Source organism: Chlorocebus sabaeus, chromosome 12 (assembly GCF_047675955.1).
Source record: "Chlorocebus sabaeus isolate Y175 chromosome 12, mChlSab1.0.hap1, whole genome shotgun sequence".
Lineage (NCBI taxonomy): Eukaryota > Metazoa > Chordata > Mammalia > Primates > Cercopithecidae > Chlorocebus > Chlorocebus sabaeus.
In genome coordinates, this window is record NC_132915.1 from 12,916,833 (window position 1) to 12,931,459 (window position 14,627).

Consider the following 14,627-nt stretch of genomic DNA (forward strand, 5'->3'; position numbering starts at 1 on the left):
TACATTTATGATCTATCCACATTGCTAAAACAGCACTAAAAATAAAATTTTTAAAAACGATTATCCATTATTTACAGAAAACGTGGAAAAAAATGGCTTTTAAACCTGGAACATTATAGGAAAAAAAAAAAACACACAGGGCATGAGAATGATTCACAGGCTGCCTCTGGATTACAGCAAATGGTTGAACATGAAGTGGGTGAAACTCAAGGATTTGTCTTTCTTAGGAATCTCTTGTTACTTTGCATATGTTTATACTCAGTTCACAAATGGACTGTCTTACAATACAGGTGATTAAAAAAATCTCTGTTCCTTTCTTTTTGCTTTCCACACATTTTTTTCTCCCCATAAAAACCTACTGCAGTCATAGTCAGTAGTTAGGGGTGGGGGTTGGTTCAACACATTCTGGGTGCTCGTTCATGACCATGCCAAAGCTACACTACAACACTAGTTTGAATTAAACTTAGAGTTACCTCACCATCAAAATCAGGTGGCTGGGATGTTCTTTTGCCTCTGAAGCCCAAAACTTGAAAATGGACTGATTTTAGTGGGAAATTTCCTTCTGCGACAGCCGTTTTCATGGAACTTTCCTGGGCTGCGAGTTCTGTCAACCAAATTCAGTGTGGCAGCACCTGGCAGCAAATTCAATTCATGGTCTGTCCAAGAGAGTTCTTAATCTCTCCTATGTCTTTAGATGAACCTGGCATGGTTTGCAGGTACTACAGGCATGTGAACATTGCAGAGCACACTTAATAGAGTGGTTACTTCTGTACTAATTTCCTTGGAGATGAGTCAGCTAAGCTGCACAACTCCAGAGGCTCTGGGGCCATAGACTAGATGTGACTGGCCCTGCCCACATGGCTGGATGCACCAACCCTGAGAGACCCTATATTGTATGGAATTGCTTGTCCTCACTCCAGTTGTCCCTCCGTATCTGGAGTCTGGACAAAATAAGATGAAATGAACTTCTAGTGTAGTGTGAAGGAATCAAACTCCAACCAAGAGAGTTCTAGGCAGCTAGCACCAAAACAGGTGGAGGCGTAAATCATGCAAAGGAAAAAAGCACAGGTCCTCTGTAGTATCCTGATTCCATTTTGCAATGGAGGAATAAAAAGTTGTGTGTGTTTTAATTCTGCGAAACAACCAGTGAAACAAAAATACATTCTCAGTTGGTCATGGGGTCAATTTAGAATACGAGAGGGAGAGAGAAAGAGAAGTCAGGTGCCCTAAAGGAATAAAGAGAAAAAAAGAGGGGAGAGAAAGCGGGCTTCCCTCCATCATGCTCTCTCTCACACCTAGCATGAAACTGGTGTTCTGTCTTGAGCTCCTCCAGTTACTTAGTCCACACACCGCTGAACAGGTGTCACCTCGGCTCTGTCTGAGGAGATGCTCCAAGCCTCAGCTATTCTGGGCCTAATTCAGGATTACTTGGAAAGTGAGAAGCCAAAAGCAAACTCCCGTGTTCTGTGTTGCTGGGTGGGGCTGGGATTGTTTAGTTCTTGTCCTTGCTACCTATTTCTGGAAAGAAAACCTAATGGGTGGGAAATGAAATCAGTCCCTGCTGGGAGACTGGGAGAGAAACCCCCTGAATCAATTCTCTCTCATGTGTGTTGACATTTGCTTTTCCTGTTGTGAGACGAACCTTTCTTAGCCTCACACTGTTAGTACTTTTGTCGTCACGGAGTCAATGTCTCGTGTGAGGATACTGGACGCGTTCCTTAGTCTAGCTCAGCAGCCTGAGAGGGTCTCTGGAGGCTCCCACTGAGCCATGAGTAAATATAATAAGATATAGGACTTGGACCACATTAAGGGCACCCATGAAAATGGGACATGTACTTTCCTATCTAAACCTGGCAGCACTTGACTGGGCCAAGAGACATGAGCGCTGCCGAAAAGAAATTAGTGTCAGATATAACAGGTGGAAGGATTTGCTAGGATGTCTCTGGCTACACGGGAGTAGGACCAACCAGGGAATGGGTTGAGGGGAGACATTGGTGCAGAATTCCCAGCAAGGGGAGACAGCTGAGGGTCACAGCATGGTGGGAATCATAGGAGTCGAGCAAAGGTAATTGACATGTTGCAGATAATTGGGTTGTTAAACTCAATTTCTTAGCTTGTGGTAACAAAGCCCTCAATGGCAAGGTCAGGAAGAAAGAAAAGTGAATTTGCAAAAGAAAGACAGAAGGATACAGTGAGAGAAAAGTAACAAACTAGCAGCCCACAGACTTTTGTTGGCTTACAAAATATTTTAAACATAACTGAGCCAACTTTTTAACAATAGGGACACTTCACACAAAATCCAGGTTTCATGCTTCTCCTAAAGAATCACAAGATTTGGAAACCTGGGGTCCCATTCCTGTGGGGCACAGTTGGCTGCAACTGGGGACAGCAGCCCCTCTGAAAGGGCAGGCATCGGCTCATACAGGTCATTCTGTTCATTTCGGAGACCCGCCTGGCACTGCAGTGCCAGAACCTTTAGTTGGAGAGTGACAGGCCCGATTTCAGCAAAAATGCTACCTCTCCTTTTCTAATGCTGCAAAAATGCAACACATGCCATTAGGAAGCTCTACAAAGCACATTTCTTACAGGGGAGACAGAAAGCAAAATGATGAAAAGGGGTGGTCTAGAGTACAGAAAAGAGAAGCTATGTTACTGATCGTGATCTTTAGGGATTAAAAAACCGAAAAGAACACGAGAATCGTATGAAACAATTTTCTAATAGCCTGCTGTTTTCATCGTTCCCTAGGAGATGTCAACTGATCTTTGATATATTTAATTGCTTTATCTGTCCACTTCTCTACATTTTAAAACAAAAATCTACCTTGCAATCCTTCCAGCTGTTGGGTACAAATATTCTTCTTCTTCCTTTTTTTTTTTTTCCTTGTTGGGTCTGGGACACTTTAAAATAGTTCTTAAACAATCCATAGCCTTTCTATGGCTCCATGGTATAACATAAAAGCTTAAAAAATTTTTTTGTACCAAATGGCTGATTGTCAAGAACCTTTGCCGTACCGTGCTCCTGCCTGGCTCACAGCTTGAATTTCATTTTTTCTTTCAGGGTCAGGATTTCTGCTATTAGCTGGCCTCTTTGTAAATCAACACCTTCGGGAAAGATCGAAATCTAAGCAATGACAGAAACTGTCATTTAGCTGCGAACAAGAAAATGGGAATTTAGAAAATATTCGGACCTCCCCACATGGAAGGCCAGCTGGCCTTACACTCAAATGGAGTTAGGAGGAAAACTCGAGAACCGGCAGCATGTTTCTGCTTTTGAGAAACCGCCCCTCTTTAAGGCATGGGTATGAAGTAGCCAAGTGAAATGCTGTAATCCATAGGATTCTGTGACAGGTCTGTATCAAGCAATAGCATATTTAGTGGCTAATGTAAAGGCTACAGTATAAAACCATTATGGATATCCTTTTTATATCAAGTGGTGCCTAAATGGATCCTGGTTTATTAAGATTAATGCCTTGGTTCACACAGGATTCAAAACGATGCTTCTGACTGTGTTGGACTAGTTAAAAATCTATAGAACCTTAAAGCTACATTGCAGCCTTTGTGCAACTATTTCCAAAAAAAAAAATGTTTCCAATCCAGCTATGGTGTCTGTGTGCATGTCTAACAGTCAGAGCTGATTGTGTTTTCAAACAAAATGCTGCAGGCCTGGCTCTGAAGTCCTCCTGACAGAAAAGGAGCAGGGTGGGATGGGGTGGGGATAGCCAAACCTCTCTTCAGGACAAGGATACTGCCTGGCACAGACTGAACACAGCATACGAAGGTCGCTGTGATGCTAAAGTGAATGAAGCAGGTGTCCATGGGTCAGACTCGGGGGGATGCAGAAATCCGTAGCTCTGAGGCTGCCCTCTCAGCAATGAAGAAGGACATTATAAAGCACATATTCATTAGCGACCTGCCACCTCTTTGCTGCTGGGGTCAGGACAAGCTTTCCTACCCATGAAAACCCAACAGTATGACAGTATGTTGTAGGGGGACTATCCTTCTTAGAATCTCCTCTCCTGCTCACAGCAGGCCAGCCATTCTGCTCGTGGGCCTTTTCAGAGTAGAAAAGCTGCAGTTCTGTAATGCAAACAGCATGAGATACTGTGGCCTTCTCACTCGGCAGACTTCTAAAAAGCAGGTGGATTGCCGAGGGCAAATAAAAAAAGGCAAGGTTATAATTTTACCATATGCATATATTCCACTCTTAGTTATTCTGAAATTGACTATGCTGAACCTAAGTCTATAGCCCCAACAAAACAGCTGTTGCTGCTTGTTCTTGTTTTCTTTTTTCTTCTTCTTCTTCCTTTTAAATGTTTTAAATGTTTGTTTTGTTTTGTTTTGCTGGCTAAGGAACTTTAAGGCAATCCTTAACACTGTTTGACTCTCAGACTTAAGCTAAACATTTGGACTTTTATTGACAGTGAAGGAAATAACCTTTTAATAACACTCCCACATCCCCAGAGTGATGTTATATACACCCTTAACTCTTTAAGTCACTGTGTTATATATGAAAAAGTCAAACCCTCTGAATTCAGTGCTGATTATAGAAAATCGTACTAAAATATGTGTTACATGTAGATTAGACTATTTAGTGTGCACTTATACCTGTTCCCAACTTTAATTTTTTTTTTAATTTTGCAGGTCAATTTTAACAAACAGAAGCAATTAAGTCAATAAATGTCAAGTAGGGTCAAAAAACACACTTTTCAGAAGAGAAGTACAATCCAATGGGATTTCATTTCAGTTTTGTATTTGAACTACTGTTAAGAAGAGAAGCATTAATTTAACATGTTTTCTTGAGGTGCTGCTTAGCTGCCTGAGAGTTGCCTCTGCATTGGTGTTCCCCAATCACAGCTCACAATATATGCAGGCTTCATATAGTACATCCTCCAAACACCTCCCACATCTACCAGAAAACCCCAGATAAGCAGCACTTCCCGGGATAAGCCAACAGCAGTCCCAAGAGTCCAGCTTACAGGGCAGCATCAACCAACAAGCACCACAGCCCCTTTCTCTGTCTTTTCCTTTATTTCAGCTACCCATCCAGTGGGATCTTATGAAACAAAACAAAACCTAAAAGAAACACAAAATAAAACATAAGTCATGCTCAAAAGAAAAATCAATGAAAATTAACATACAAGTACAATAACTTTCAAATGAACATAATAAATAAACATCAAAAATGAGACACAACACGGAATATGCTTTAAAACATAGAACAATATATAATAACAGAACAGAAGTTGGGGGAAAATGTGCATCTCATTATTGAGTAACTTAGTTTTAAACTTAAAACTGATTTTACATGGTACATGAAACAAGGAAAAGAAATGCAAAAGATTTCTGCATACAGCTCCACCCACAACTGTATCAGCTGTTAGCAGCTTACTTTAAGGAGGAAACATCTGTGTACAATACAAATGACCCTTGAAGAATTTTTATATAAAGGTTCATGCAAAAGTAAAGCCATTACTTTCAATGGCAAAAACCATGATTACTTTTGCACCAACCTAATATTTGTCTTTATGGGTGGGGGCAATTAGTTTCAACAATACCTAACTACCCAAATCCAGATTTTCTTTCCCCAATGAATTTTAGCAAATTGTTTCTAAAAGAACTGATTAGTTACTCAGCAACTGGCCCAGAGAACTGGCTAACTTTAACTGGTGAAATACTAGACAATACAAATAGTTAGATTCTTTTCTTTTTTTTTTTTTTCCCCCAGAGTATTGCTCTGTTGCCCAGGTGGGAGTGCAGTGGCGAGATCTCGGCTCACTGCAACCTCTGCCTACCAGGTTCAAGCAATTCTCTTGCCTCAGCCTCCCAAGTAGCTGGGATTACAGGCATGAGCCACCACGCACGGCTAATTTTTGTATTTTTAGTAGAGGCAGGGTTTCACCATGTTGCCCAGGCTGGTCTCAAACTCCTGACCTCAAGCAATCCACCTGCCTCGGCCTCCCAAAGTGCTGGGATTATAGGCGTGAGCCACCATGCCCGGCTATTCTTTTCTAAAATAATTAATTAGTTGCTTAACTTTAAGTATTATAGCAAATATCTGACACATATGGAGATGTAATATTTATTATATAACATATAATATATAGCATACAACATGCAGTATATTGTATATGTATATATTATATCTATAAGACATATAGTATATGTATATATTATATATAATAATATATAAATAATATGATATGTAATATCTAACATTAAGTAATCCTACTTAATTTATTAAGCACCAACCAAACAGCAGACACTGTGATAAATGTTACAAAATAAAGAAAATACAGTTCCTTGATCTCAAATACTTCATTGCTCCACAGAAAAAGAAAGATAAGTAAATAATTTGCTCAATAAATGACAATGAATCTACTTTGTGCCAGTTCTCTTCTTAGCACTGTGCCCAAACTATTCTCTTTTATTTTCACAATAACCCTATGAGATAAGTTCTACTATGGTGACCTCTTCACTGTGAGGAAACAAAGGCCAGAGCGGGAGGCAGCTTGCCCAAGGTCCGACAGCTAGTATGTGATGAAGCTCAGATTCCAACTCAGAAACTCCAATTCCATAGCCAGTCAACTAGGGCAAAGTGCAAGAAGAAGACAGTGAGCTTTCACCGAACTTGCCCACGGAAACCCAGTGGATCAGTGAAGGCTCCAGTATACATAATTCTGTGACTAATTTGCATGAATCTTTATGAGATCCATAAGTGGCAAAATAGACCCTATCATAATAGAAATCTCCAAGACATTTTCAAGTTCAACTTTGGATGGCACCTCCAAGCCCAACCAGGCAGACTCTCCGTCTTCCTCCACCTGGCGTCTGGTCTGCCAAGTGCTGGTGTCATCTGCCTCCAGAACTGTAACTACCACCACCAATCTGTGTCATCATTTACAACAATGCTAAAAGAGTCTACGGAGCTTAATTTCCACGGCATTGCTCCCTCCTGCCCTTCCAAAAGAACTCAGTACAGATGCCAAACATCATTTATGGATTTAGTCACCCACAAAAGCCCTGAGAATTTAGGAAGCACTCAGTGGCACTGATTAATTCTCCTTCATATCTGTCTCCAGTCTCCTTCTAACAGTTTCGCCTCCAGGCAAACAGAAGCTGAGCTAGTTTACCGGTGCACTGTAGCACGTAAAATGAGCAGGCCAAATTAACAAATCAAACTTCTTATCTTGTAAGAGGGTGGAGCTCAAATTCCTTCCCACTGAAACAATGTGAGTATTAATATAAGGATGGCAACTCTGTCAACAAAAACAGGAGAAACTCAGTGATAGGGACAGCATGACCCCAGAATAAAAAGATTTGTTGACTCAATAACACAACGATTAAACTGCTGGCATAAAGCCTTATTTCCAATGGGTTTATGGCACAGGAACTCCAAGAGTTTACTCATCCCAGCATGTTTACAGCAGTAACTTAACCAGGCTTCTCTTTCTTTGTTTCTATTTGCCATTTTCCTGCCACAAGCCCCTCCAGGCTCACTAATTATTACAGTTGGAAACACAGCTAACTTTGCCAGATGACGGTTCTACTGGACTATTGCCATCCACTCAGGATGCAACTGCCCTGGCCCCTATTTCAGTTGATGTCAAGTGTCCCTCTGCAACCTTCTTGTGCTTGCCTTTTGTGATCCATCCTTCCCCAAGAAGTAGATCTCAGCTCCACACGCCCATGCCATAAAAACAAGTGAAGCCCCCATAAAAACACATACGGCATTTTTCTTCTGAGGAAAAGCCAGCCTGTTGCAATTGTAAGCAATATGCATTCAAACTACCACTTCCACCACCCTTCACCTCAAAGAAGGCAAGTCACCCTACTCTTTCATACCCTTGATCTGGCCATACTGTGTACAGACTAAAGATATTCCACTACATATTGAAAAATTAATTTGATTTCAAGAGAGATTGATGGCAAAATTCAATCCAGGCCACAATTTACCTACCAGGATCTCGTAACTTTTGCCCTCTCATATTATAAAAAACTCGAAGGACCACAAAATGATATAAAACAATAGAGGATTATTTTCTCCTAGTGAGGGGGAAAGTTTTTAGACCACAACAAATGGCTGAACATCTTGTGGGTTTAGCAGCCAAACGAGCTGTCTAGCTTATGAGCCTGAAATATAGATATTTTGACAATGTGACATTCTGAAGCATTTGTAGCATTCCGATGGTGCATGGTAGTTACCGTGAGACCAGCTCCTTTATCAAAAACAACTTTAGAGAAACTTTGCCACCATTGCACGCACTAGCTGAGCTATATAGGAACAAGGATAAAGCAGGTGCTCTCTGAGAAATGGGATGTAAAGTCAAAGTTGAAAACAGAGAAGGAAGAAACCGGATGTGGCCTGAAACTCAACCTCTGCTATTTGCTGATTGAGGACCTACTCCTTGACCTTTTCAAAGGGAAAGGCTGGGAAAGGAAGCGAGTTGAAGGTCAGTGAAGTGCTCTGCGATTTTATCACTGGCTCACAACCCATTTAAATTTATTTACATTCAAACATGCACACATTTTCCTCCTATTACTCAGAAGCAATCAGCCGTAAAATGGCAAGGATCTGCAGTACATTTAAATTAACAGCAATTTATCTGGAGCAAAAAGGAAAACTGCTGAGCCCAAAGGAAGTGAAGGGAACGGAAGAAAGATGCAGCTGCTATCTAAAAAAGCAAATCTTATCACATTTGTCATTGGGAGAGTTCAAGCAGAAAACTGCCAACTTGAGCATCTGTGTGGCATGGTGCCATTGGAGATGATCTGGTGGATGGGGCACCAGGGTAGCAGCTCACCTTCATTGGAAAGCCAAACAAATGCCTTTTAAGTCTTCTGAAAATGTTTACTGAGTAAAATGAAATAATGAATTCCTGTGTTCTCATAACATCAGGTCTCTAGAAAACAGTGGGTTCAAAAAGCTTTCCATCACAAAGTGAGATGTGAGCAAGGTACAGCTGTGCTTGGCTTCAGCATCTGGGCTTAAACACCAATTGTCCTAATTTGGTATTTGTGGAGCACTTCGTATCTGTTTGTTGCTGCACCAACTATCCTTTGCTGTTGTCGCTTTTACTCTTTTATAGATAACTCACTCAACTCACATGGTGAATATGAATTGTCCAAGGTCACCCAAGAATGAATGAGAGAGCTAAAACCTAAACTCAGAGCCTCGGAATTGTCAGTCCTTCTTTGACAGGTATCATCTGTGCCTGTAGCAGAAATCTCCCCATATATAAATTTAGGTCCTGGTCTTGGTCCTGTTTCTTTCTTCTCTGTGCTCAATCCAGAAGTTGCTTAAACATCCCTAAAACATCCCTTTTGCTTCCCAAGGATGTACTTTGTCCACATGCTATCCCTTCTCCTGAGATCTCCTCCCACCAAATGAGCTCTCCTTTGAGACACTCAGACTATTCTTCAAGGTCCAGTGCAAAAGCCTTCTCCTGCAAGTACCTACTTCACCCTCCTCTAAACTTGTGCAGCATTCACTTCCACTCATGGACCTTCTTTTGCACCTTTTAAAACTTGTATTTATTTTCTTTTGATTTCCGCCCGTCTCAGACTGCATCCCACAGGAGGACAGAGGGAGCACGTCTATACATTTTCTATGCTCAACACAGCCTCGTACAAATACCAAGAGTTGAAGGCATTTTCGGTTTCACAATAGTAAGGTCTAAATGTTGAGTTTTCTTTGTCTTAGTCTGTTTTCTGTTGCTTATAACAGAATATCTGAAACTGGGTAATTTATAAAGAAAAGGAATTCATTTCTTACAGTTACGGAGGCTGACAAGTCCAAGGTCGAGGGGCTGTATCTTGTGAGGGCCTTCTTGCTGGTGGAAACTCTTTGCAGAGTTCAGAGGCAGTACAGGGCATGACATGCCCAGGAGGCTGAGTGTGCTAGTACAGCTGTCTCTTACTCTTTATATAAAGCCACCATTCCCACTCCTGTGACAATCCATTAATCCACTGATCCATGAATGAACCCATCCATTCATGAGGGCAGAGGCCTCATAACCCCATTATTTCCTAAAGGCCTCAACTCTTTATACTGCCACATTGGGGGTTAAGTTTCAACATGAGTTTCAGAGGGGACAAACATTCAAACCATAGCAAACTCCAGTGTACTCAACAACCCAATTGAATTGAAGGAGAAGGAAGGATGCAACACAATGCAGGATCTACTGCTTCTCATTGGCCACTGGGCGAATCCAGGCACTCCAAAGCTTCTAGTACAAAATCACATTTTTCTCAGAAGTACAGTGAAGGCTACAGAGTTAAGACACGTGGACACCCAGTGACTACTTCCTGGAGCATTTTAAGCTCCTGGGGAAAAGGTGCTAGACTTGGTTTATTCTAATTCTCACTTTGATCAAAATGACAGTAGTGTATGCGGGACAAAGGGGAAAAAAACGTGGTCCATTTATTAGCTGGAGGTGAAAAACTAAAATTACTGAGATGGTCAGGAAGGCTTTTAAAGGAAATGTTCTGGTTTGATGTTGCAAAATAAAGTTTCGCTATGAGCTGAAAATGAAAATAGAAAGCACACTTGGCAAAGCTAGAATTTGTAAGGAAAGCTAAAGTTATTGCACAATTAAAACTCAACAATTCTAAGGAGGATGTGCTCTAATCATCAGGCCCTGATGACAAGTGTCTGAGGACTCAACAACTACCATTTCAGAGACTTCACAGAGGATAGGGAATGCATCCAAAGACTGATACCATTGCCCCATCCACAGAATCACCTAAAATTGCTGTAAGTGGAGTAGAGAAAAAGAAAGATGAATTTGTGCTTTGAGAGGTACTCAGATGCTCAAAAGGTTTTACTACTACCACATGGAGACACCCAAATTAATCTATTGTTCTCCTGGGGTGTGTCTAGCTTTTCTGTCTTGCTTCAATAAACATATATTGAAAAATCTATAGGGTAGATATCTGTAGAGTGAAATGACATTTTCTTAAAGATGTCATTCCACAATTCTAAGTCTAGAGGGGCTTATCAGTGATTCAAATACTCCGTACAGATAAGCAATACATGTCATCACAGAAGAGTATGCACTGGCTGCTGCCACCATAGATCTTGTGCCTAAATTTATTTTCATCAAAATACTTTAGCCAGTTCTTTATAGTATATGAAGCCAAAGTGCTGAAACCTACAGAGTCCAAACAAGAGGTTAATGGATTTGTCATGAAGCAATACCTTTTCATCAGGTATCCCAAGCAATACTTCAGGAATAGAGTTTGGAGATCTTTAACATTTAGGATGCATGTTAAGATAGCAACAGTCAGCCGGGCTTATGTGTGGCTGATGTCTCTGCCTATTGCTGCAAGTCCCAAAAGTCATATCCACTAGCAGTCCCAATTAAGCTAGAAGAGGGTCAAACAAATTACCCTCGCTTGAATACATGTACCTGATAAATCCCATCTCCATTTAAATCAGCTAAGAGCAAAAGATAATGAAACCTCAGCTAAGCAGCAAGTATTCTGGAACGTGAAACATACATATGTGGGATTAATAATCCCCACGAACTGACTACAATAAACATGAATTACCCAACTCTGCCTGAGAGTGGGATAAAATGCAAGGCCTGGGTTCCGTCTGGCCAGGGACTTCCTGGAAGGTAGGCCAGCATCCTGTGATACAGGGCCCACAAGGTGAAACTGCTGAAGTCCTCATTCAGAGGACTGAACTGTAGCTTTTCAAGGAACCTAGTTCAAGTGGTCATCCCCAGACCCACGGAGGGTATCCCTCTCCCCATGTGCTGCTGCCTTATCGCCTCCTCCTCACTGCCCACCCCCACAAGCGGGGACATTAACAGCTCACTGCTCAAGCTCCTGCTCCCAGACCAAGGTAGGGCTGCATATCTGCTTCTGACGCTGCTGCAGGCAGATGTGTGACCCTCGAGGGTGAGGGTGGCCACAGAGCAGGGAGCTTCCAGGCTTCAAAGACACTTCTCTGGCCTCAGCTTTTTACCAAAGAAATGCATGTGCCCAAACTTGAAAACAGAGGAAGATTATGAGGAAGGAAGAAGGTTCTTTACCCAGACATCCCCTTTCTCTCTAGTGCCTTTTCCCAGGAGCAACCATTAGTAGAACTTCCTTCATCTCAGACATTACCCAGCTACAGCAAGAATTAAAATGTGCCTCTCCTCCACAGCAGGGTGGGCACAGGCTCATTTGGCACTCTGTTGGTATCTGGGGAAGGTTAGGTTGAAATGGTGATCATCCTGCCCTTTGTCAGTTCACCTGGGGCATTAATTGACATTTCTCTGTAAGAGAAATTGAAAGTCCCAGATCAGATCCTGGGAAGCATATCCAACTTAAACCCCAGTGATCATGTCTTATCCTAGCAAGGTTTATAAGGGCAGATCCCTGAATTGTTCATCAGTCTTCAAGAGAACCCACTCATTCACATCACGAGCACAGAATCCACGCTCCTAAAGCTTTTCCACATCTGGTGGCACCCTCAGGATACTGGCAACGGCAGATCACTATGCACGCTCCTTAAGCTTAGCAGGTGACCCATTTCAAAAAGCCCCATTAAAACAGAGAGCTTACTCCATCTGAAAGCAGACTCTCAATAGGAAACTTGAAAAGTGCAAAGCCAATCCCAGGGTCACAGCCTTATATATGTTCCGACTGAGGCAGCCAACAGAACCCCTGACTTGAGTTAAATTAACCCCACAGTTCTAGAAGCCTCTGCTGTCAGGGACATTTTTATTTGCTCAAAGAGCTCATTTTGGAATAAGCCCATGCTGCTAAGTCATCCCACCTCACTGTCTTTCCTAATGCTCAACAATGTCTTACAGCAGCGGGGCGTGTGCCAACCTCAGTGGTTTTACACAGCAACACCTCTTTCTGAAGGATCCTCTCTTCTCCTTGACTCCTTCATGTTGGAGCGCAGCAAGTCCCTTCATAATTCTTTGGTTCAGGTAGAATTTATATATGAGGAAAACCCTGGATTGTAAAGGGCATAAATTTCTATATATACACGCCAGATTTCACAGTTTATTTTTCTTTTTAAAGTATGGAGGGCCAGCTAAGGCATTCCAAATATAACAGCTTGGTTAGGAATTATGGTGACCATGCTAAAAATCAACCAGATCCAAGACATTGGAAAAAAAATGCATTTTAGATTTTTTAAAATAAAAATTTAATATACCCAAAACATCTGACATTATTTTAAGTGATGTTTTCCAAAACTTACAGAAAGTTGTTTGCTAAGTCAAAGTGATTAAAAGGAAAAGGCGATTTCCTTCATAACCCAATGCAAATTCTTAGCTTAAAAAAGGAATCATCATCTCCATGAAGAACAAGAGGCCTTGAAAAATATGTGGCGGACAAATGCATTTCCTTCTTTAAATTAAAAAAAAATTAAAATGTCACATAGATGAAAAGACAGTGTAATTACACGGGCATAGCAGGAATGACTGGATTATATATTAATTTTCCTTTCATTCATCACAATTACAGCCATTTACCATCCATCATTTAGCGTCCAAGATCCCAGAACTAAACAGAAGCTCTTTAATTGATGATGGGATTATGTCCTAATAAACCCATCTTGAGCTGAAAATACAGTACGTTGAAAATTTATCTAATACACCTAGCCTACCAAACATCATACCATAGCCTGACCTGCCTTAAACCTGGTCAGACACTTATATTTGCCCACAACTGGGCAAAATCACCCGGCAACACAAAACCTTGTAGGGTCTCAGTTGTGTACCCTCCCAATCCTGTGGCTGACTGAGAGATGTGGCTTGCCACCCCTGCTCAGTGTCACAGGAGAATACTGAACCACTTTCTACTGAATGCTTATCACCACTGCATGATCATAAAGTTTAAAAATTCTAAGTTGAACCATCCTAAGTCAGGGACTGTCTGTACTAACTGGTACCACCGGAATTCGAATTTTAAAAAGTACAGTCATTCCATGCATCTCGTGCTAAGCATTCATTTCTACAGTGACGCCTGAAAGAAACCCACCTGCTACTGGTCAGACAGCAAGAAGCAGTCTAAAACCAGAAACATCTGTTTGGATCCTGTCCCTTTCCCTCCTAAGCTGTGTCATGCTAGCCAAGTGAAGGGACCTCTCTGAACCTCAGTTATCCAACTTTACAATAGAGATGAAAAAAATCTAACAGGTTCTGATAACCAGAACTAACGTGAGTACCTTAGTGCTTTCCAGCTTTCCATTCGTAGGCATGAGCAGTGAACACCAACCCTGCCTGCAGTAGCTCAGCAGCCACTGCCAATGATCACATCAATTGCACTGTAAATCATGGGCCGAAATGCATTCTTTATCATGAGTTATGAAGTAAAAAGTCACGGAAAGGAACTTTGCTCAAAAATTCCAATTCCCCTTAGAAAAGAGTGGTCCAAACTGAAAGAGTGGCCTCAAAATTCCAATTTCCTCCTGGAAAAGGGTGGCCCAAACTGAAAGAAGTCTTTAGGTTCCCGGAGGAGGGCTCCAGAACCACAGCTGGAGAGACCTACGGGGCAGGCTCGTGCCCTCTTGCACCCCTCTCAGGAGGTAAGATGTCCTTCCAGCCAAATGGTGGGTACTGGCTGCTGATATCACTCTGTGTCTGAATGCTGGCAAGTGCCAGCAATTTCACACCCATGGT

At 41.7% G+C, this 14,627-nt stretch overlaps 1 protein-coding gene across 14 annotated transcripts in view; it reads right to left on the reverse strand.

The window, feature by feature from the left end:
• Positions 1-14,627, reverse strand: part of NTRK2 (neurotrophic receptor tyrosine kinase 2) — a 369,088-nt gene that overhangs the window by 221,092 nt on the left and 133,369 nt on the right. For 6 of the 14 annotated variants that reach the window (XM_037998584.2, XM_037998581.2, XM_037998580.2 and 3 more), the window contains one exon: positions 2,839-5,073. The exons of the other annotated variants lie outside the window; for them this stretch is intronic. In XM_037998584.2, coding sequence (XP_037854512.2) covers positions 5,036-5,073 — 38 coding nt within the window. In that variant the 3' untranslated portion in view covers positions 2,839-5,035. Of the gene's footprint in view, positions 1-2,838; positions 5,074-14,627 lie in introns of those variants that run through there. 14 annotated transcript variants of the gene reach the window in all.